General features: G+C 45.0%; 1 protein-coding gene across 2 annotated transcripts; it reads right to left on the reverse strand.

Moving 5' to 3' along the window:
* Window positions 1–10,744: 10,744 nt before the first annotated feature.
* Window positions 10,745–23,521, reverse strand: RNF122 (ring finger protein 122). 2 transcript variants are annotated; one of them, XM_019743187.3, is made up of 6 exons: window positions 23,103–23,521; window positions 18,316–18,472; window positions 13,765–13,810; window positions 13,423–13,464; window positions 12,088–12,167; window positions 10,745–11,824 (listed from the first exon to the last, which is right to left on the reverse strand). In XM_019743187.3, exons 1-6 carry the CDS (start codon window positions 23,125–23,127, stop codon window positions 11,710–11,712), a joined length of 465 nt encoding a protein of 154 aa, XP_019598746.1. In that variant the 5' UTR covers window positions 23,128–23,521; the 3' UTR covers window positions 10,745–11,709. The 2 variants fall into 2 exon arrangements, with proteins under 2 accessions (XP_019598746.1, XP_019598744.1); XM_019743185.3 differs by having other exon boundaries at window positions 12,088–12,170; window positions 23,103–23,500.
* Window positions 23,522–23,850: the final 329 nt, after the last annotated feature.

Genomic DNA, 23,850 nt, shown 5'->3' on the forward strand with positions numbered 1-23,850 from the left:
GGCACATCCACACTGTGGAATTCTCCAGTCATTTATTAAAAGAATGAAGTGGAGCTAAACCAGGGGACTACGAGGCTTTCCACAAGGTGTGGTTCAATGGTGAATATGCGATGCTATACTCCCGTTATTAAGACAATGCTTTAGAATACGAATCCCTGTTTGGACCATGTGTCATGTGGGGGACCCTGCAGGGTCTCTGCTCCCGCTCCCCACAAGAGAACGCAGGACATGGTGAGGCCAAAAAGGAACACCCACGGAGCCATAGGTAGGGGAGTCACACCACTATATTCTCTCTGGCGGCACTATACTCTCACTGGAGGCTGGATCCACACTGTCCGCAAACTGCCATCCACACTTGCCAGCCCAGCCGCCATCTTCTTGCTAGCCCCCGTTCTCTTCTCTTCTCTTTCTGCTAGCACAGCCACAGCAGTTATATTAGTGGCCAATGGCTCACTGGTTACAGCTGACGGCCAACTAGCCACAGCTGATGGCCATCCAATCACAGTTGATGGCCATTTACTACCTGAGCCAGCACCTGTCTATGTGAGGCCGAGAGCCTGGAAACTACTTTCTGGGGCTCTGCCCCCACACCATGTTTCCCCGAAAATAAGACCTAGCTGGACAATCACCTCTAATGCGTCTTTTGGAGCAAAAATTAACATAAGACCCGGTCTTGTATAAGACTGGTGTGGGGACAGAGCCAGGGGTGCAGTTTCCAGGCTCTCGGCCTCATATAGAAAGGTGTTGGCTCAGGTAGTAAATGACCATCAACTGTGATTGGATGGCCATCAGCTGTGGCTAATTGGCCGTCAGCTGTAACCAGTGAGCCATTGGCCACTAATATAACTGCCGTGGCTACACTAGCAAAAAATGGGGGATAGCAAGAAGATGGCGGCTGAGCTAGCAAGCGGCAGATTGCAGCTAGCAAGCGAGACTGGTGCAGGAAGACCCCTTGTTGGGGTGCTGGCGGATATTTGCTTCCTGTGTCTCCAACCCAGCCGCTAGCAAGACTATAGTGGTATGACTCCCCTACCTATGGCTTCGTGGGTGTTCCTGTTTGGCCTCACCATATCCTGCCTTCTTATGTGGGGAGCGGGACTAGAGACCCCAGAAGAGACCCCGCCTGACACCCAGCATGACAACTGGGTGTATCATATATCATATCATATCATATCATATCAATCATATTATATTATATGACCCAGTCTTATAGTAAAATAAGACTGGATCTTATATTAATTTTTGCTCCAAAAGACACATTATAGCTGATTGTCCGGCTAGGTCTTATTTTTGGGGAAACACGGAACATGCATAAGTATAGGTCTAATACTACATGAGTGAGGAGAAAATATGGTAGGATACATCCTAGGGTCTCAGCATAGATGACCTTGGGTGCTGATGTGGGGAAAAGGAGGAAGAGAGGAAGATGGAGAAGCCAAACCAAGCAAAAAGAATGGAAAGAAATGACCGCACCTTTTTACAAAACATATATATGATTGTGTATATGTACTTATGTGAAATTATGTATGAATGTGGTTATGTATAAGGAGATTAAATTGTAAAGTATTTCCTTTAAAGAGAAATGGAAGAATGCAATAAATTCCAGAGATTTTGTGGTTAAACATTTAGCAATACCTCTCAGTTTTCCAAAGACCATATGATTAACGATTTGGGTTCAAAACCTCTTCATAAGGACAAAGAAAAGTGAGAGAAAATAAAAAAGTGTTTGCTCCCCTTCATCCTAATAAGACTAACAGCTGATGTGATTGCAGCATGACGGTATGCCAACTATACGTCTTTCAAGGTTCATATGGTCTAAACGTGGTTAACAATAGGATTTGTAAGATAATGACTGCTTGCAGCAGAGCTACTCTTCTGATTGCAGGCCAAATGGAAAAATGGTAGTACAGTATTTACAGCCCGTTAATGCCTGTGGGAATGAGGCCACCACGATATTCTTTTGCAGATGAGACGACATTTTTAACACTGATTATGAAGACTGGTTTGGGCTGAAGAGCATACTAATTATTTTGAAGGTTCACATGTTTATAAAATGTGTAGAACAAGCACCAAATGGCTCTTAATGAGCCGGAATTCTTTGAAACAATGTAAACAAAGCTATAAACAAAAAAATCTCGTAAACATGGACTACCCATCCAAATTAAAAGTTATACCCATGTTGAAAATTTGACTAAATGAGTCAGCTTTCACTGTGATGTAAGTCCAGTACATCTCCAATATACCTTTCACCCTCCTAAAATTCTAGGTTTGTTCAGTTTCCTTTTCACGTCTGTGCCATCAGTTTAATATTTCGACAAGTATTTTTATTAAGGTAGTATATCATCTAAGAATACCTTACCCAAGGACTGTTCCTTCCATGGGGGGAAATGGCTCCTGTGCACGTTTTTCCTTGATGACCTCCCTCCAATGGCATTCCCTTTTTATGCTCTCCTCCATCATTCCTAGTGGTGTTCCAAAATGCTCACTCTAGTTCATCATTAAAATGTTCTTTCTGGGCAGCCGGCTGGCTTGGGTGGTTAGAGCACAGGGCTCATAACGCCAAGGCTGCCGGTTCGATTTCCACATGGACCAATGAGCTGTGTCCTCCACACGTCATTGAAAATGACGACTTGACTTGGAGCTGATGGGTCCTGGAAAAACACAGTTACCCAATATTCCCCAATTTAAAAACAAAAACAAAAACAGTTATTTCTGATGCCATAGTCTCCTTCAGCAACCATCCTATTTCTCTGCTCAGCAGAATGTCTTAAAACAAAAAATAAAACAACAAACACACACATGTGCCCTATTGCCCACCTGTCATTCACTTAGAACTTTTTTTTATGGAGTTTGAACCTGGTTATATCTCATAAGTTTTTTAAACTTTTTAATAGCCCCCCTCTCCTTTTTAAAAATGACATTGAAGACACAAGACCATTTTTCCTGGTTAAGGGACTGAAACTCTGAATTCGACGGATTGCTTCTTCTTGATATCATTTAATTTGTTCCCCTATCTCCTCCATTTCCTGTAAATAGGTAGTTAGCTCTAGAGGTAGGATTAAATTCAGGATCCATTGGGGGGTGGGGGGTTGTGTGTACTTCTGACTGTATCACAGGAGGCATGTGATGTCGCGCTTTTATTGATGATAAGAGATCTATATGATACAAGGTTACCCATCAGTTTTTCCTCTGGTGACTTTAGCAGCCATAGATGATCATTACTTAATTCTGGTAGTTCATTAAGTGTTATAAAATCGCAGTTTTCTAATTCTGTTATTTCCCTTTGTATTTTTAACCTGTAGCACTGCTTTAAATAAAACCTTCCATCAACACCTAGTTATTTGATCACTCTGAAATACAGTTTGTACAGGAAAAGCAAGACAAATGCCTGATTCTTCCCCTCTACCAGTTTTTAGAATAATGAGCTTAGTGCCCTAGCAGCCCTCAATGAATACTTGATATTTTGTTGTTGTTCTTAGATCTCAAGGAATTTTATAGACTTGATGAATTTTATCTCATTATCATTATTTTTTTCATCCTCAAATTGTCCTATCTTTGGCCAGAGGGAGTCTAAAAGAATTTTTTTTTAAGCATGTAGGAGGGTAGGATGTCCTACACTCTCTTCTCTCTCTTTATTTTTTAGAGCAGTTTTAGGTTTAGAGCAAAATTGCACAGAAGTACAGAGATTTCCCGTATATTCCCTGTCCCCACACATGCGTAGTCCAATGGGAATTTTTTTTCATTTTGGCCTTTGTGTCTTTTTGACACAACAGAAATCTTGGATTTCTTCCTTACTGTCTAGGATGGCAGGATCGATTCAACCATTTTCCAAAGAGCCCTTGTTCCTTCTAATGGGAAGTGCTATTTACAGGCTACAGAGTCCAGTGGGATGCCATTGCTCCTGAGTTTTTTTTATTAATTTTAGGCTTCTAGGCTCAGCTGACACATCTAGGAAATGTGTTCTTTTCTTTCCTCTTTTTTTTTTTTTTAAATTTTTATTGGGGAATATTGGGGAACAGTGTGTTTTTCCAGGACCCGTCAGCTCCATGTCAAGTCATTGTTTTCAATCTAGTTGTGGTGGGTGCAGACATGTGGGAATCTAACCAGCAACCTTGGTGTTATGAGCACTGTGCTCTAACCACTGAGCCAACTGGCCGCCCTCCTCTTTTTTTTTAAGGAGTGCGCAGCTCACAGTGGCCCATGTGGGGATTGAACCAGCAAACTTGGTGTTATTAGCACCATGCTCTAACCAACTGAACTAACCAGCCATTCCTGGAAATACGTTCTTTAGAAAGAGAAAATAAATCATGAATTTTAATTGATATTTACAATTCAAATGGAAGATTCCAGGCTTCTACTTTTTAAATATGAGGCATATCTCTCTTCTTTTTCACTGAAAATCTTATTTCCTAATAACATCAATATAATGTTGTTATGTTAATAACATAATATATACATAAAGGTATTAAAATAGCAATAGTATTATTACTAAACATAAGGTTATTGAGCACAATTTAATATTTCCTTGCTGTTCTTTTTTTGTCTCTAGGATATACCTGGTAAATAATTACAATCAAATACTATTTTTCAAGTCACTTAAAAAAAATTTCTTTTCTATGTGGCTGTGTGACCAATTTGATATAGTTAGGTTCTCTTATTTTTGTTTCTTTTCAGTCTTTTAGGAATGGCTTCTTTCTTTCTTCTTGTTCACTTTTCGACACACTCAATTCTGCATCCACCCCATCAATCAGCAAAACTGCTCTTGTTCAGGCCATCAAGAGCTCCCTAATTGCTAAATTCAATGGACACGTTCATTTCCCTTTCACTTGATCTCTAAGGAACTTCTGACTCTTGCTTTTTCTCTCCTTAAAACCTTCTCTTGCTTATGGTGAGCCCACCCCTCCTGGTTCTCTTTTCATCTCTCCGTCACTCCTTTACCCTTCCCATGTCCTCAGCTTTCTCCTTTGGTCTTGGTTGTACTTCCTCAGGACTTGTCATGGATCCTTTCATCATTGCAAACCTCTCCAGAGGTGATGTCATGCCTCCCACAGCCTTCAATACCATCTATGTTTTCAACCCTCACTATGGACCTCCAGCCCATACTTATCACTGAGCTTCAGAATCATACATTCAAATTCCTATCTAGCATCTCCCTTTGTATGTTTTATGAGGACATCTAATATTTGTGAACTGAAATTTAAATCTTCCAAAAACTTCCAAAGCTTTTCTTTCTATAATTTCGTTCTTATTGAATAACCATTCTTATTATATTCCATCTACCAAGTTATTTAGCCAGAAACCAGACTGTCATCCTTTCACTTCCCTCCCTCCCCACATGCAATTGTTTAGCAAGTCCTATTGATTTTCTCTCCGTAAATATATCTTGAATTCGTCATGTTTTCTTTGCTGTCACTCCACCATCTCAGTCCAAGCCCACTTCATCTGAACTAACCCAGTAGCCTTCCAGTTGGCTTCTTGCTTCCATTTTTGTCCACCATCCCATCTCCAATAAAAACCTAACTCACATAATATCACTTCTCTGCTGAAATCCCAGTATCATAAAACTCCTTACTGTGGCTACTAGGCCCTATATGATCTGACCTCTGGGTCCCTTCAACCTCACCTTGTCCCTCTCTTCCCCTTTCTCATTGAGCTCTAGCCACACTGGATTTGCTCTCCAACAATCCAAGCTCTATTTTGCCTCAGAGTTCTCACATATGCTCTTATCTGGTCTTTCCCCAACTCTTGTCATTCTGTTCTCAGCTTTAATGCCTCTTGCTCTGAAAGGATTGTTTTGCCTATATTCCCATCCCCCCAAGTTTAATTTAGGTAGGTACTGCATACTTTTTCCTGGTTGGCACACATATATGTTATGCTTGTTTAGAAACTCTCTTTCCCATTGGACCATAAACATCTCAGGAGTAGGGACCATTTGGGTTTTTGTTCATTGGCACAGTGGCTGTTGAATGAATATGAAAAGTTTGAAGTACGTATTCCTCAATATTTGACTCTAAGTACAATTATCATGTCAGACTTCTCTACAAATGGCGTATTCAATGGTATCAGTGATGCCCAATGAAGTAAAGCAAAGCAAACCCCGAGTGCAGCACCTGTGACAATGTCTGTTCAATAAAGGACGCTGTATTAAATAGGGCAATTAGGGGAAATATACAAGCTTTCTTGTTTCTTATAGACTTTCTATTTAGCCCAATTATTTTTTTGAGGGGGAGGGGACTAAATCCCTATGACTTTAGAAACAAAAATAGCTTGTATTTGAATATCACTTTGAGTCTTTTTTATACCTTCTTTTATGAAGTCTTTTAATCACACTTTGAGGCAGTGACTAATACCTCCATTTTACAGAGGAGAAAAGTGAGGCTGAGAGAGGTTAAGGAACAAGGCCAGGGTTTCCCAGCTAATTAAAGGCAGAGCTGGGGCTTGAAACCCATTCTCTGGATTCCAATGCTAACTTTGTTTATTCCACTATACAAATTAACCTCAAAATGAGGAGCAGAAGGGAAAGCACCCACGATTTCCTACAACACAGCCACAGTTCATATCTGACTCTTGCCAGTGAAACTTTTCTCAAACCCTTTTGAAAACTAATAACTCTGAACAAAAAACATTCATTCAAAACTGCCCTTTCTTCACCTGTGCTAGCTTAATGCATTTCTCTTCGTAAACCAGACTTCAAAGAAATCACTTCTGTTGTAGTCTGTAGATACATCTCACTTTAAGAAAAGCCGGTTTTTATATTAATATTTTAATGTTTCAAAGTCTATAAATTAAAAAGTGAAAAAGTCCTTAGATCTCATTTTAAAGACTTTTTCAGTCGTAAAAAGACGGAACATAGAATTCTTTTAAATAATGAAATCCGCCTGGCACATGTAAGACAATTGTACAGTTCAATGTGCACAATTGCCAGAGCACATAAAACAGGGATGCCTGTAATGCATTGCCTGTTTCTCAATCTGAATATATAAGTTTTTAATTTTACAAACCTGTAATGAATTTGTTGCATTACTGTCTTTGCTATATCCTCAGCATATAATAAAGAATTTGTTTCTTTGCAGAATAATGAAGTTGGGGACATTGCATTCTAACTACAAAGAAATGCAGATTTCCCTCTGTAGGCATTTTTCCTTTGAAAAGGGGAGCTTAAAGTGGTTCTTAAAAGATAATGCTAGCTTGCTAAATTTAGGGTATGGAAAAAGCCCAAAACGAGAATATTCCATGGCCCATTGTGTAAGAAATATTACTGTTGTTCAGTAAGGGTAGGATGTTCTACACTCTTCTCTCTCTCTCTCTTTCTCTCTCTCTCTCTCTCTCTCTCTCTCTCTCTCTCTCTCTCTCTCTCTCTCTTCCCCCCTTTGGCACACAACATATAATTTAGCAAGATGAAAAGTTACCAGGTGCAGTGAAGAACCTTTTACTGCCATCACCACATTTTAAATATAAAATGATTTCACATCACACTTATTTCTAAAACCATCCCGAAACCAGAGCTACTCATCAAAATTTATCAGCAAGTTATCAGAAAATGCTTATCTTCTTCATATTCAAGGTAGATTTCTGATCATTCTCAGTTCACTTGTAAAAAGAGACGTTACTAAGGCCAGCCCGGTGGCTCAGGCAGTTAGAGCTCCATGCTCCTAACTCCGAAGGCTGATGGTTCGAGTCCCACATGGGCCAGTGGTCTCTCAACCACAAGGTTGCCAGTTTAATTCCTCGAGTCCCGCAAGGGATGGTGGGTTCTGCCCCCTGCAACTAAGGTTGAACACGGCACCTTGAGCTGAGCTGCCTCCCAGATGGCTCAGTTGGTTGGAGCGTGTCCTCTCAACCACAAGGTTGCCGGTTCGACTCCCGCAAGGGATGGTGGGCTGTGCCCCCTGCAACTAGCAATGGCAACTGGACCTGGAGCTGAGCTGAGCCCTCCACAACTAAGACTGAAAGAACAACAACTTGACTTGGAAAAGAAAAAAAGTCATGAAAGTACACACTGTTCCCCAATAAAGTCCTGTAAAAAAAAAAAAAAGACGTTTACTGTGTTTTCCCCAAAATAAGACCTAGCCAGACAATCAGGTCTAATGCGTCTTTTGTAGCAAAAATTAATAAGACCGGGTCTATTATATTATATTATAATATATTATATTGTATTATAGAAGATTGGGTCTTATATATTATAGTATAGTAAAATAAGACAGAGTCTTACATTAATTTTTGCTCCAAAAGACGCATTAGAGCTAATTGTCAGGCTAGGTCTTATTTTCGGGGAAACATGGTAGTTGTAAAATCTAATATAAACAGTGTACTGGTATCTGAGCTTGCTTTGAAATGCAGTGAAAAATAAATTGGTTAAAGCTAGATGGATATAGGATAAAGTAAATATAGGAAAGTGTAGAAATACTATAACCTTACAAAATTTTAGCAAAATTCATTGTAGAATGTAGGCAGTTCAACTCCACAATTCTTCAACCTGAAAAGAATAAATGTGGCAGATCCCAAGATTAGTGGGGACTTGCACCTTAGCTCCCAGGTAGCATTTCAAGATGGTGTCAGTGGTGGCAGCTGTGTGCAGTCTGGACAAGCTGGGCCCTTGACATCTCAGCAAGCTTCCCACACTCCAAATTGCCATTTATTTGCTTTTCTCAACACTTTTCCTAATCCCAAACTCAGAATGGTACATACAGGAAGGAAAGAAAAGAACTTGGTGGGTAAATGCTCATTGTCTTCTGATTGATGAAATGGTGTGTGCGTGTGTAGATTATTAGAATCCTGGGACATATTATCACCCAGATTCCTTCAGGTTTGTTTTGTTTCCCTTTGATTCATTTAGAGTGCAAATTCTTCTTCAGTAATGGGAACAGGACTAAGTACACAGTTGTTGCCCATGAATATTTCATGCACAGAGAAGAAAAGCATTGGCTTAGCTCTCAAATGGTGTCCAGATCCTTTAAAAGCCTGATCTAAAGAAATTTCAGGATTCTCTCTCTACCAAGTCCCAGGTTCCTGGCAGCACACAAAACTATCTCACTGCAGCCTTTCCCCACCTCAACTTCATATTGAATTGTTTGCATTCTCTGGTACCCAACAGGCCTGTTAATCCTGGAGTCCTTTTGTCCGTGTACTTCAAGGCTCAGCTCAGGTATCATCTCCTTGCAGACACTCCTGCTGTCATTTCCACACCAGTTGAGCTAAGGATCTGCCACAAGCTTGCTCACCCAAAATACAGTGCTTCCATCTTTTCCAAAGGCAAGGATCATCCTGTCTTACATTACAGTGCCTGGCCCAGGTGGCAGGTGTTCTAGGAACGCTGGCCTGAGGAACAAGACCACACTAATGACTGAATTTGGAACTTGTGACTATTTTACTTATGAATGGCTACTACCAGTTCACATCTGATAACCAAAAATACCCACTTTTCTCTTCCCTGGAGTACCATTTTACCTTGCTGTATTAAATGAAGCACTGAAAATAATACAAGGCATTTTTACCATCATTTTGACTTTAGGACCATGCTGTTCAAATTTGCAGACACTTGAGTGCCCACATTTTGATAAGAATATGCCACGACTGATGAGTTTTCCTTGAGAGGATGGTGAGGGAGGAGCACGTAGATGTTGAAGCCAACCTGTAGCCCACTGGTTTCCCCACTTCCTCCCAGCGATGCATCCACCTGGAGGCTGGAGCAGGAGCTAGAGAGAGGACTGTTTTGCTTAGGAAATGCATTATTCCCCAGTAAAGCAAGCTGGCAGCACTGGAGGAAGTGGAGCTCCAATGAGAAAAGACCAGGCCTCATAGGCTTGGCAGCAGCAGGCAGGTGGTAGAGGCTTTAAGGAGTAGGAATAACCTCTGAAAGTGTGAAGTGACAAAAACAGGCACGCCCTCAGGCACAGGACCCGACCAAGACCGGTGCCAGCTGCACCTCGGGTGTGTCCAGTGTGAGACCTACTGTGCCAGCCTCCTGGGGTGGAAGGGCATCGCCTACCCCTGGGCTTGGCTCCTCTGGGTGCATGGGCATCTCTTGCATGTCGTGACCCACCATGACACTATACTGTGTTCAGCAATGCGCCTCTATGCACGGCATCCAAGGCTTGCCACCTGGGGTGACCACTGGCACTGCCCTCTTCCACCAAGCAGGGGGCGACCACAGCCCAGCTGCTCCATACTTCTGTTGGCCAAGAAGATAGTTCCTGGCACTCAATCCGTTATTGATTCAGCTCCCTTGGGACATTGACAGAGCAGAGGTGGGAGACATAGGGGCAAGATTCGAGTGCACACAGGGGCATAAAATGTTAAGTCCACTTCTAAACATGGCATGGGAGGGTCGGATGGGTCAGTGAGCATCAGCTGGCAGGTAAGAAAAGTATAAGGAAACAGAGATCAAGCCTCTATGATAGCAACCCAGACCTTTTCAGTTATGTTAAGAACACAATTCCTTGAATTACAAGTAGAATTCTATGAACTCTTAGTCAGTGGAACACTATGGTGGCATTCATTGACCTTCTTTAAAAATGTTCTAGAAATCCAATTAATGAACCTGGCTCAGTCACGTAGTCAAGTACATTGACAATAGTCTTAATCTATGTGGCAGATAATAATCTAATACCAATTTTTCTTTTTAAGGAGTCTTTGTGTGTTTTTTATTTGAGTGTGGGGAAATGAAAAGAGGCAGTTAGAGAACTTTGTTCCCTTTCTTGGCAGAAAAGGGCCAACAGACACAGGCCACAACCACAGACAAAAGTTTAGAGAAACTTGTTATTAAATTTAATTTCCTTTAAATACATACCTTCTCCCACCCTCACCCATTCTGGGGAGGAACAGAAACCCCCACCCTCTCCCTCTGGGGGATTCCATGTATAAAGCCTGAGGTGGTGAGGATGAAGTATAAAAATACTATTTACACCGGGGAAGAAGGTATCTGTTGCTACCTTAACCTTCAGACACCTCCATCCCCAGGCCCCTTTTGCTCTTTTAGAAAAAGCCCCTGGGAATCCATTTGAGTGTAGAACAAGCCCTTTCTCTGGAGGGGCCCTCCAATAGGAAGCTCTGAGTTGAACTGAGGAAGAGAGTGAATGGATAGCACCTCAGACCCTAGCAGGGGGAGGGGACTGACCCTCCATTACCCTGTAGTCAGCAGGCTGGCCCGCCAGCCTGTTTCCATAGGTCCCATGTAAACATTGACTTTGCTTTCTTGTATGTCCCTGCTCTTCCTGATCTCCCACAGCGCCTCCCCGACTTCTACTGGAGGCACTTGATCTTTCATTCCTTCCTTCCTTCCCTTCTAACCTGCTTATGGAAGGAGTGGATAGGAGTGGAGGGCAGAGTCCATCTCATCCCTTTTCTGGGGCAGCTTGTCCTCCTAAGGGAACTCTGAAGGGGTATGCTCCAAGTTCTTGGCCAGACAGGGGTGGATTTTTTTTTCCCCAGAGCAGAGACAAGGCCGGTAAATAGTCCAGTACCAGGATACATTGGTCTTAATGGGTGATGCTGTCAGCACTGAGTAGCAGACAAGACTTCGGGAGGCAAGAAAGTGGGGCCAGTCTGGTCTCACCCTGATGGTGGGAGACCAGCCCTGCACTCCCTCCCTTTCAGGTAAGCATGACCATTACCACCCAACAGTCTTGTTTACTGCAGCTATGCAAAGGGACCAGGCACCCACGAGGCAAGGCAAGAGGTCTTCTCCAGGTCTTGGTGTAGGGGCAGCATTCACACCAGCTCATCCAACAGAATCCCGATGCTCTGAGTGGCCTCTGTGGGACCAGCGATGGGCTTGTTACACATAGGGCAGACACAGCGAACTTCTAGCCACTTCACCAGACACCTGTGGGCAAAAGAGACCGAGACATCCCAACCTGCTCTGGCTGGCTGTCCTTCAGAGCCCCGCTGCTTCTCAGAACAAACCGTCTCTATCCTTGCCCCAGTCTAACCCCTCCAGCCTGACTGCTATCCCGATAGGATACAGGGATAGGTGGGAGAGGGTAGAGATTGGAGGTTCTAAAAGATGCTTCTTGCTTATTTCTTTTAAAAGGCACCCCTGGACATACATCCCCAATGTGGACACACATCCCCAATGTGGACACTTACTTCCGATGAAAAGCATGCTGGCATGGGAGCACCCCTAACTCATCCTTCCCCTTGAAATCTTCCAGACAGACTGCACAGGTCTGCTGTGGAAAGAACAGGGGCAGTGTGAGAGATGGGAGAAAAACCTCACTCACTCGCCCTAAACACACATTATCTTGACCCCATTCAAAAGACTAAGATGTAGCACAGTTTCCTTATCATCCCGAGAAACTTTGATCATATTTTTAAAAAACGACACTGACAGCATGGTAGCCATTAACCACATGTAACTGTTTAAATTAAAACTAACCAAAATAAGATGAAATTAAAATTTTAGTTCTTCCGTTGCACTAGCCGCACTGTAAGTGCTCGATGGTCACAATGTAGCCAGCAGCTCCCACGTTTGACAGTGCAGATATAGAACATTTCTATAATCACAGGGGTTTCCATTAGGCAGTGCCGTTCTAGAGAAATGGCTTTTAATCCATTCCAGACTCATACATTTGACAAGGGGACACGTATCAATAACTAGAGGTAAGGATGAGAGGGTATGGTGTATGTGGTCAGTTATACGCTTTAAATCCAGCCTTACGTCCCCCTAATTCAATCTCAACTGAATTACTCTTTTAAAGGGGTGCTTAGAAAACATCTGAACTTGCTGAGATATAACGTATCAAAAATGGGACAAAATGTGGCCATTTCTAAGTAGTCTGGTATCTAAGATATCTGTGGTCCTCCCTGCTCCAGACAAGAACAAACACACTCAGGAGTGTCCATGGTTATGGAAGGAGGTCTTGGGAAATGAGCTGGGTGACCTCAAAGGCATAGCGGGAAAGGAATGGGAATGAATGGCCTCTTCCGAAAGCAGTCAGCATTGAGGGGAACCCAGGAATTGGTTTGTGTGTGGGGCGGAAGGGGAGAACCAGAGGGATGGAGACACTAGTCTGATCCACAATATGCTCGGACAGCGTGTATATAAGGGTAAAAGGACCATCTTTTCTTTAATAGAAAAACAAGGCATGGGTCTGAACATGGGGCAAGTTAGCTGCAGTCTGGCATGGAGTGGTAAGACTATCCTCCGCTTAAACATCGCACCTAGCAGGCTTCTTGAGGCCATGTGTCACCACTCATCCAAACCCTTTTGTGACCCCTTTGTTTTCTGCCAGTGCTGGTTTCAGACATAATGAAGTCTATTGATGTCGTGCTAGGATGGGTGACTTATTTGGCCCAAGGAGATATGAAGGAAGAGACTAAAAGACTAAAACGGCCCCTGAAAGTGTCCAGGCTGAAAACCAGAGAAGGTACCATTTGCTTTACCGAGTGGGGCCCTCAGACGTGCGATCCCAGTACACTCACCCCATATAACTGTAACTTCTTGGCATCACCTTTAAGTACCACCTAGAAAGAAAAGAGGCATGGTGTCAGAAGAAAGCAGCCACAGGGATCAGGTGGTATCAACCAATGGATGGAGTCCCTAGCCCTGCGTAGCACAACCTCCCTCACCCCATAAAGGGGAGGGCTCTGAGCCAACCTGCCTGGGCCAACCAGACTTGGGGACAGTGAAGACAGACCCACGGGGGGGGGGGGCGGGCCTGAGGGGAATTCCAGGCCAGGACAGCTTAGGTTTGTTCTCCTCCATCTCTGTCTTTAGCAGGACAAGTAGCAGAGGAGGAAGTCTCAGGGAAAGATGTGTTTTACCTCCTTATATCCATATCGTTCACTCTGTGCCTGGTTCCGAAGTTTGCTGGGGGAGAAAAAAGGAAGAGAAGGGGTTACTATGCCTTCACACAAACAGCCATTCCAAGTAGGAGAAGCGGGATGGCGGCTTGGCATTATTCTGGGGGCAGGGAGGGGGCTCCCCACAGGGGTGTCTCATCCTAGAGACTGTGGGATATGGTTTGGACCTATGCAGGTCCCCCAGAGTGGATTAAGGACTCAGGCTGTTACTCAGGCTCAACAGCCTCAAAATTTACTGCCAGGGCCCAGATTCCCTGGCAGAGCACCCCGAATAGTTCCTTCACTCTCCCTGCCATTTTCCAGTACATAAATTTCTACAGATTCCCAAACGATAGAGATCAACAATTGCTTATTGAATGTATACTAGAAGTTAAGATATTCTTAAAAGGGATATTTCCATTAAGCCAGGGTAGCAGGATAAATAAGTCTGTCGACCCTGGGGAATTTTCCACCCGGAGAACACAAATATTCTGAAACCAAAGCACACTCTTCCCTTCAGTGCCAGGCAAACACAGGCAGTCCCTTCTTTCTTTTCTTCTTTTTGTTTCAAGCTGGTGGCCTGTATGCAGCCTAACTCCCAATAGCCTGAACCTGGCAGGATGTCACTCATGGCAATAGGAAAATCATTATTGAGGGCTTGCTATGTATCGATTCCTGCACTAACATTCACATATGTGCCCATCGATTCCAAACAAACTTAGAGGGAGATACTTTCCTTTTTACAGATGAGAAAACAATGAAGTCCAAAGATGTTAATTAACTTGCCCAAACTTCAGAGGTAATTGGCGGCAGTGTCCGAATTTGAATCAAAGTCTGATTACAGAGCCCAAGCTCTTTAACACCTGTTAACAAGCCTACAGCTCTCAGCTTACTGTGCAAATGGCTGGGACCGTGATTATACATCACTCCATCCATTTATCGCCATTTAATTTTTCAGTCAGGGAAACCTTCCGAATTCTACAGGCAGTTCTCTGGCCTCCTACGTGTGGGTGCCATATGGAGCTTTCTCTCCCGCTGGTCATTTCTATCATCGGTCTAAGTTATTGGAAGGAAGCTTCCAAAACAAGCCAAATTAGAGTAGGTGCGGCAATCTCTGGTCTGAGGGCCAAATCCAGCTGATCATTTGTTTTATAAGGCTGATAAACATAAGAATGGTTTCTATCCTTAGATGGTTAAAAGTAGAAATCAAAAGAATGTTTCTGTTTCATTTTATGTGACAATTATATGAAACTCAAATTTTGCTGGAATGCAGCCACGCTCATAGTTTACAAATTGTCTGTGGCTGCTTCGCACAGTAGAGACCGTATGACCTTCAGCTGACCTTTTGCAGAAACAGACTGCTGACCTGAGTTAGAGGAAGAGAGAATCTCAAATCACAAGCCTCCATCAAAGGACATGAGGTAAGATGCTCCATGGGCATGGAAGAAAAGCTGAAACTGCTCCCAGGGTGGTGAGAGATACAGAAGGTGGGACACAGCCATGCCCAAAGCAGCCAGGGAGCAGGTAAGGAAGATCAGGCTGGGAGATCTCTATCGTTCTTAACAGGAAGTCAGGGGACCTAGCGAGGCCACATGTGCCAAGAGCCTCTTAGGAACTCCAGGCTGTCTAAGTGACTCCTGCCACAGGATTGAGGCCTGGGGCAGCATATCACTGCCCCCTTTCTCTTCTCTCATTGGAGGGTTTCTGGTCATTGGAGGATTGGGTTAAATGCCTAACGAGGACTCCCATTGTCCCATCCTTCACTTTGCACTTTCATATACTCGTATACACACATGCGCGCGCATCTCTGTCCCCACTTCCAAGAGAGGGCAGGAAAGGATGCATCCAAAGCTTACATGACAACTGTTACTTGACTGACACTGAGTTAAGCTGAGGAAGGCAGAAAAGTATTTAGTCAGTGTGTTCACAGCCACCTTCTGACGGAAGGTGCTGTGGCTGTTACCAGGTTGTGTACAGAGTAAATAAGGAAGTGGTAAGGAGCCTGCTTCTTAACTCAAAGAATAAGGGCATGCCACACATCCTGTGAGCTTCAACTGCAAAATGGCTATAATTATGTAGTGCGTGTGGTGCCTTTTCGCCTGCTATATCATAGCAGCGGCTCCCTCCATCCTCACCCTCGTCCCTTTTATCGGCTGACTCCTTTTAATGGTCTTATCCAGGGAAACTCCAGAAGCCTGACTCTCAGAGCCCAGGATGCTCAGAACAGTGAGGAGCTTCAGAGCTGACCCTTCACCATACATGTAGACTTATGGATCAGGTAGTTACCAATGGTGATGAAATGGGAGGTTGCAAAGGAAACAAAGCAGAAAAGGACATTGGGCCATCCCAGCAGGGGATATAGTGCCAACGACTTTGGACAGGTGGCCTTCTCAGCTGCTGGGTGAGCAAAGCTACTAAAAATATCCTGATTTCAATGACACCATTTTCTAGCCACTGCCAATGGGCTCTCCCTTTGCTTCTTTTCCCTTTTGGAACAAACAATGCAACCAAGTCCTGAAAATAATTATTCCTTTCCTGCCTATTTGTACTTCACTGGCCCCTCCATCCTGTGTAGGGCAGAGGTCAGCCCCTGGGGGGTGGGGGGAGAGACTGAGGGAGGGGAGCTGGGAGTGAAGTTGGCCTTGGCCAATGAGCTCACCAGGTCATGAGCTGGGGTCATGGGTCTATTTTGGCTGAGAAGGAAACCAAGAAGCTGGGAGAGGAAGTGGCTTCTGTGCTTGTGTGTCTTTCTATATATAGACACCCACAGGCTGCCACACACCAGTGAGCCTCTGGAACGATGAAACTGCAGGGTGAACTGGCTTTGGGCAGGCTGCAGAACAGAGGGTGGGATGGTGAAGGGACAGATTCCTGCAGTAGAGACAGGTGGTGGTGAACAGCCCCAGTGGGGAAAGCTTTTGATGTCCTGTGGTTCTGCTGTTCTGTTCTTTCAGTCCAGCCAAACATTAATCAGCCGTAACCAGCTCCCCAGCCTGTCCTGCAGGACCCCAATCTGTAGCTATAATGGGGTGGCCACGGATACCACAGCTGCCCCACTTCTCCCCATTCAAGGAATAAGAATCAGAGAAGTCAAATGTATGGAATCTGAAAAACTAGTTAATTGTCACCAACCTAGTCTGCCTTTATATATCCCCCTATACATGGCCTTGGGCAAATCCTTAACGGCCTGAGCATGACCTTCCTCATTTATAAAGTGGGCTAATACCTAAACTGGAGGGCTATTCTGAGGACTAAGTGAACTAAATATTTTATAAAATGCTAACCATGATGCCTGGAACACAGGTGGCAGTTAGTAAAGAATAGCTAAAAACCTAAGGCCATACCTATTAGTGGCAGAATTAGTAAATGAACACTGATCACCCACTTACAGGCCCAGAGTGCTTTTCTAGGTTTTCTTCACTTGACCCCCTTTTCAGCTTGGCATGTGTGAGCCTGTGTGTGTGTGTGTGTGTGTGTGTGTGTGTGTGTGTGTGTTTAGGAACCAAATAGAGTTGGTTTTACAGACTCCTCACAGCATCATACACAAATCTCTGGTATTTGGAATGTGTCCATCTTCAGTGACTGGGGAATTGCATCAATTGCTCGATATGGGCAGATGGGGGTGGTTGGTGGTCAGGAAGACAAAAAAGTTTGAGAAAGAAAACTTAGCCTTGGGGAAAGGGGAGGGAGTGGGGAGATACCAGAAATCTACTGTCACCCCACTTATTAGTTCGATGCAAATTTTAGATTCAATTGTACAAAAGGGAAAAATAAAAGTATTTTCAGAGAAGATAGTAGCTTGAGTGGAAAATTGTAGCCCTAGGGACTTTTTAAAATGAAGAACTGTTAATACCAAAAGCATCCCCTTGTCAGAAACACTACTTTAATTTCCACTCTAAATACCAGTCATGCCCCAAATTTCTGGTACAAAACAAGCACCAGTTCCCATGTCTTATCAACAGGAGAAAAAACAGTTCTTGGAGCTTGGCTAGTCCTTCCCTAGATCCCTGTGCAATACGAGTAAGTGACATTTTTACTTTTTTCACTCTCAAAAATAAGAGCTTACAAAGCAGAATAAACAAGCAGCTCTCCAGACATCAGCTTGCTAATATTAGCTAGCATCTCGGGGGTTGACAACAGGATTTCCCAGGAGGGCAGAGGTATGTGCCACTGGTGTAATTCATGCCCACATACCCCTGGCTATCCAGAGTGTGTAAGTGGGGAGTAGAGAGATAGTTCAGGGACCACCAATGATATTACTCGGTCAAAAGGCAACCTTGGAATAACTGGCCAAGAGGCGGGATGTAGCCCAACCCACGGTGACCTTATATGCTCTGGGACAACTTGCTGGATAGGCTGATAGAAATAGAAACACCAGACCTCAAGGGCCCAGGGAAGGGCAGGCTAAGCCCCGTCCCCAAAACAGGGGCCCCCGTGGGAGGCTAGTGACTACTGTGAAAGCCTCACTTGGCTCCCCCTACTCCTGGCCTCCTCCCTGACTCTCCACCCTGGGTCAGCCAGTGAGCCACCCACCTGATGAAATAGCAGCAGAAGATGAGGCTGAGCATGAAGACAAAGATGCCTGTGCCAAAGATGACCATGTAGATGTTGAGGGGAAGGTCTTGGAAACTGATGGGTGGCATTGAGCAGGACTTGTTAGTACTAACCAGTCCCAGGCCGCAGAAACACCCTGTAGAGAAAGGGGGAGGAAAAATAATATTATAGTTGGAAATTTACCACTGGGGCTGATGGTCCTCTGTCAGCAAGGATGGAGAGAGAACTGGCAAGGTCTGGGGTCCTACACCTGGTTCAGGTGCTTCCGTTTATATCCTACCTCTAACACTAGCTATGTGATCATGGGTAAATTATTTAAACAACCTATGAAATGGACTACTACACATAGCACTTAAAACAGCATCTCCATCTAGGGGATCAAGGCTTCAGGAAATGGGCAGAAAACGGTAGAGCCCATACGGTATACTAGCAAAATGAAAAAAGAACAGAAATTACTCACTCCAAAGCTAATCCAGTGTTCCAGAAAGTGGTGTGTGTGTGTGTGTGTGTGTGTGTGTAGAATTTGCAGCTTTTACTGCCACCATTCCCCTTTCTACTCAGAGCCTCCCTGTGCAGTTCCATAGTTCAATGACATTCCCTGGAGCTTGTTTGAAATGCAGAATCTTGGGCTCACCCCAGACAAAACGAATCACAATCTGCATTTTAACTGGGTCGTCAGCAGATTCCTGTACATGCAGCATGGGAAGCGCTGGCCACTAGATGCAGCCCCTTCTCACCTGACTTAGGGATAAATCCTGATTGGTCTATCAGCCTTAATAGTCACCTTCCCCTTGCCAGGGTTTGGTGTTGAGGCAGATATGAGACAGGGTTCTGGCCAAAGAAACAAACAGACTGTCTGCTGGAAAGATTTTTCTTTTTTGCTCACATCTCCTCAAAACACCTGGAATGAGGGCAGCCAAACTATAGCTGGAAAGAGAGCAATTCAGTACAAAGCTGGTGACAGAACAGGGAAAGAGGAGGAAAGATAATGTCAGCTGAGTTGCTAGATTAACCAATTCTGGAGCCAATCTCTATCTTGGGACTACTGGTTCTGACAGTTCGTAAATGTTCTGTACTATTTAACCATAAGGGGAAAAAAGATAGGACGTAAACAGTAAATTAGTTAGATGTTTATTCCTGCTTGCAGGCAAAAATACCAGTGATCCAAAAGGTAAGCATAAAATTCCTGGATTTCAGAAAGTGGGGAAAACTAGAATTTACCACCTACCGGCTGCATCCCAAGCACATTTTCATGCGACCAATTTAATCTTAAAAGACTCAATCATTAAACTGTTTATAGTCCAACAGTTAACAAGGCCTGGCTCCAAAGACCTCTGTACTCAAGCCTTCAACATAGGTTTAAGAACTTTCCTGACATCTTGGTTAGGAGCCAGAACCTGTTAATGTATTTCAGAATTCTACATTATAAGTATTAGTGCTACCACCACTCAACACAAGTCTAGCTTGAAAGACTGGAAGTCATCTTTGGCATCACATATCTCAGACCTCTTTATTCCCTAGATCAAGCTGTGACCATATAATGAGCCTTCCTACAAACCTTTCCCATTTTGCACGCAATTGTATTGCCAAGTCCATACGCCAAGCAGATTTTAGGCCCAATTCGATTCCAAGTCCTTCTTCACACCTAATTGACGTCTAGTGCCTCCTCTAATTTAGCCCACATGTCTGTCCTGTCCCTCCACTCGGTTTCTATCATGCATTTCCAAAACTCATGACTGGCTTCAAGTCCTTCTGAACACATATGCACTGGGTCCCCTCTCAAACTCTCTGCCCCCATGTCCTCCATCACCACCCCATGTGGGCCCGTCTCCTCACTATTTCTTGCCCAACCTTGTACTCACTCGCTGCCTTCATACCTTTGTTCATGCAACTTTCCCTGCCTGGAACTCCCTCTCCCTTCCCAAAGTCCGCCGAGCTTGGTCTCTGTGATATTGCAGTGATCCCTCTCTTCCCTGAATTCTAGTGCTCACAGCCCTGTCACGGGTTCTGGCTCTTGCATACTCAGTAATTGCAGTACATTATCCATTGTTCCCAGCATCAACTTAACTCAAATATGCATTAAGCATTGATTATGACAAGTACCATGACAGACACTAAAGATAAAAAAGCAAGGGAGAATTACCAGATGGTTTTACCTTCTAGGGAAGACACACACAAAGGTTTTCACCGAAATGAGGCACCTCTGCAGAGATGCTCCCATAATCCTGAAATCAGAGATGAGAGTCCTAACAAGCCTGAATGCTCCCAGGTCTGAGGACAGCTGAGGACTTTTGTATATTCTCCAGTGCCTAGCCTAGTGTTTGATAACTAGTTAACTCCCAGTTTTCTCAAAACAACCTGTCTGCTTCAAAGTAGACTGATGTTTGGGAGAACTGGCCAGAAACTGCCCTCAGCTAATGGATGACCAGTCAATCACCAAGAACATAGAAGGCCTTATTTATGCACTGACCTAGACATTGTGGGGAAACAAAAAGTTGTTCTCGTCCTGAAAGATTTTTTTGATTATGCTGAAAATAAATAACCTTTGCTATGCCCAACAGGAAGCCCTTGCTTTTTTAGGCTTCAGCAAGGGTTAGAAAGTTTTCATCACCCCTCTACCCTCCACTCAAAATTTTGCTATCTGTGGACCAAAGGAAATTTAATTTTTCATGACGACATCATGGAGGACTCATCTATTCTGGAAAAGGGTCTTAGGACTTCCCTGCCAGGAAACTGTGTCCTCATTGCCAATGAGGCCTTCCTCCCCCACCAGCAATATTTGAGGCTATAAGATGGTCTAACCCACAATCTGCCTTGGGTCTCCGTGCACTTTTTATGAGCTGTATCCTAGTATCTTTAGGGCCACAAAGAACCTCATTTGGTTTCCCATTCTGGGAATCTGCAGAGTGGTGACAGTAGCTATTGCAGAGGGTATGTGTGTGCACGCTGCAGGTGCTCTGGCCTCAGCAGTCCTCTCTCTCACCAATTTATCTCGCCCATCTCATCTGTATGAGAGAAGCTTTCCCTGGGACTCCAGGACTGAGTCAATGAGGTTAGGAGTTGATGTGATAAAGGGGTGTGGGTGAGAAGAGCTTTGTAGTCAAGAGAAGGTCCATTTGCTTGTATTACTATTTAAAAAATGGGGGGGGGGATTATATATATATACACACACAGAAGTCATTTTTCCTCTAAAATGTGTAAGGACAGAGTACCAACCCTAGGAAAGAGGGGCTCCAAGGTGAGAGGGACTCATTGGAGTCAAAGAACAGGATCTTTCAGTCACTTTAAGTGAAAAGCTAAGGCAGCAAGTCCTCTGCTGGTCTAAAAACCTCATAAGAAAGAGAGCTGCCCAGAATCAAGGCCAGTGTGACTGACAACCTCTTGGTTCTTCTCAAGTCTCTGTTCCATTGTCTCAGCCAACCTATGAATGCCTTGACATCAGAATGTTTTATCTAAGTGAGCAGGCTGGGAGCGGGAATGACGTCAGGAAAAGGGCTGGCCAGAAAGACCAGAGGATCTGGGAAATGCTTCTCCTTCCCAGCCAACGGGAATCTTTCCCAGATGCTGGGATGCACCGTCCTTCCTCACCCCCATCCTCCACCCTCTCCCCGGCAGTGCCCGCCTATCACACACAGCTTGGTTCATTTTCAGGAAATTAGATCCTACTAGCAAGAGGAAGAGGGGGATGGGGGTCCTCATACATATGCTGTCCAAACCTTGCCTTAAAACAAAAGCCTGTTGAAATAATTAATCCAAGATCTGGCAGGAGTCTGTTCTCAAGAGTGAATTTTCCCTAACTAACCTGCCTGCCATATTCAGAGATAAGGCTAGCCACACGCCAACCCCACCAACTGTTCAAGCATTAGTACAGGCGGTCAAGACCCTAAGGCAATTGGAGGGTATTAGTATCCCAGGTTTTGAAGTGACCCGCTCAGGAAGGCCCTCCTTTCAGGTAGCTGAGGAATTAGACCCAAGCCCAACCTGTTGTCACCTGAACCGCAAAAAAGCCTCAGGTGAGATAAATTTAGCATCACCCAGGCCAGGTGGGGGATGGGGGTAGTGAATCGGGTAGGAGAGGTGGTTTGGGTTTGGAGGTGCGGCTCGGGAGCTAGTACCGAAGTCGAAGTCAGGCCTTGGGGTTTGGGGCCAGAAAGCACCCAGCTCCCGCCAGACTAGCCCTGCACTCAAGGATAGCAGGGCGCCGAGATATCTGCAAGGCTTTATCAACTCAATAAAGCCACGCTTTTTAATCTGGCACTTTCCACTGGCACAAAGCCCCCTGGCAGCCAGTGCGAAGCCAACAAAGGCACAGAGGAAGCCACCCCCGGGCCGTCCCGCACTGTATACATATTTAAAATAGGCTGCAAAGTTTCAGGCCGGGAACTTGAGCTCCCTCTAGATCCTAGCCCGAGCGCGGATTTAATTCTCCTCCGACAACCACAACAAAGAACAGAGTTTGAGCGCACAAAGACAGGGGAAGCGGGGAGAAGAGCGAAGCCGCCACACAAAGGCCGCGAACCCCGCGGCTCCCACGTCGCCCGCCCCCCGCACGTTCAGAGACCCTTCTCCGTCCTCAGTTAAACCTGATTTTTTTTTTGTTTCAAATTCCGCGCTGTACAGAGCAGATTTGGGCACGAGGACGTACGATTTCATGAGAAACTTGGCTCGAGAGGGAGAACGAGCCAGTGTGATCTTACGCCTTGCTCCCGGGTCCTGGTTCTCCCGCCAGCCCAGCGCCCTTTCGCCCTCCGGCCCTCGGGACTCACCGTTACACCACTGGAATGGGTGCATCAATGAACTCGCGGCTGGCTTCCTCCGGCAAACGAACGCAGGCGGTGGGTGAGGCAGGTGGGGTGGGTGCAGCGGCTGGCGGGTCCGCAGGAGGGGCGGGGATAGCTCGTGGCAGCCGCCTTTCCCCAGGAGTCGAATTCCCTCCGGAGTGGGGGGCTTCGGCGAGGCCGGTTTTAGAGCAACAAAGAGGAAAGAGGAGAAAACAAATAGAAAGTCCTCCGGATCAAAGCACCCACCGAGGAAATGCAGGAAGAGCGCCGGAGCTGGCGTCGTGAGGCGCCACAGAACCCGGTGGGGGTACCAGCCGCGAAGGAGGGAAAGCCTTAGAGGGAGACTCGGCTCAGGTCCCACAGCACTGACACCAGGAGGTAGAGACTCCCAAACTGACACAGGCTGCACACACCCCCTCCCTTATATACCCCTGGGAAACTCCGCCTCAAGCCGGTCATCCGCCCTCCGGCCAATGAGAGCCTTCCTCCTGGCCCCGGGTATTATTCGCAGGCCCGCCCCACCATCTCAGAGGGGAGCGTCTTTGCAAGGTATGGCGCCTCCGGCTTTACCTTCACTGTCCTGGGAAAACTTGTCTAAAGAGTATCGCGCGGTGAGCGGTGAGATGGCCCAAGCTGCGGGGACCAACCTCCTGCGCCAGGGACTTGGAGGAAACTGAACAATTAGTGCCACATTTGTTTTCTGCCTCCAGAGCTGTTACTGTTTAGCATTGCT

Source organism: Rhinolophus sinicus, chromosome 16 (assembly GCF_057876585.1).
Source record: "Rhinolophus sinicus isolate RSI-liver-muscle chromosome 16, RSI-T2T, whole genome shotgun sequence".
NCBI lineage: Eukaryota > Metazoa > Chordata > Mammalia > Chiroptera > Rhinolophidae > Rhinolophus > Rhinolophus sinicus.

Coding starts and splice junctions, on each gene's coding strand:
- RNF122 (XM_019743185.3), bottom strand. CDS start 23,127: ATGCACCCATTCCAGTGGTGTAACG. Junction 18,473..23,102: donor CCCATTCCAGTGGTGTAACG/GTGAGTCCCGAG, acceptor CTTTCTCTACAG/GGTGTTTCTGCGGCCTGGGA. Junction 13,811..18,315: donor TTCTGCTGCTATTTCATCAG/GTGGGTGGCTCA, acceptor TTTCTCCCCCAG/CAAACTTCGGAACCAGGCAC.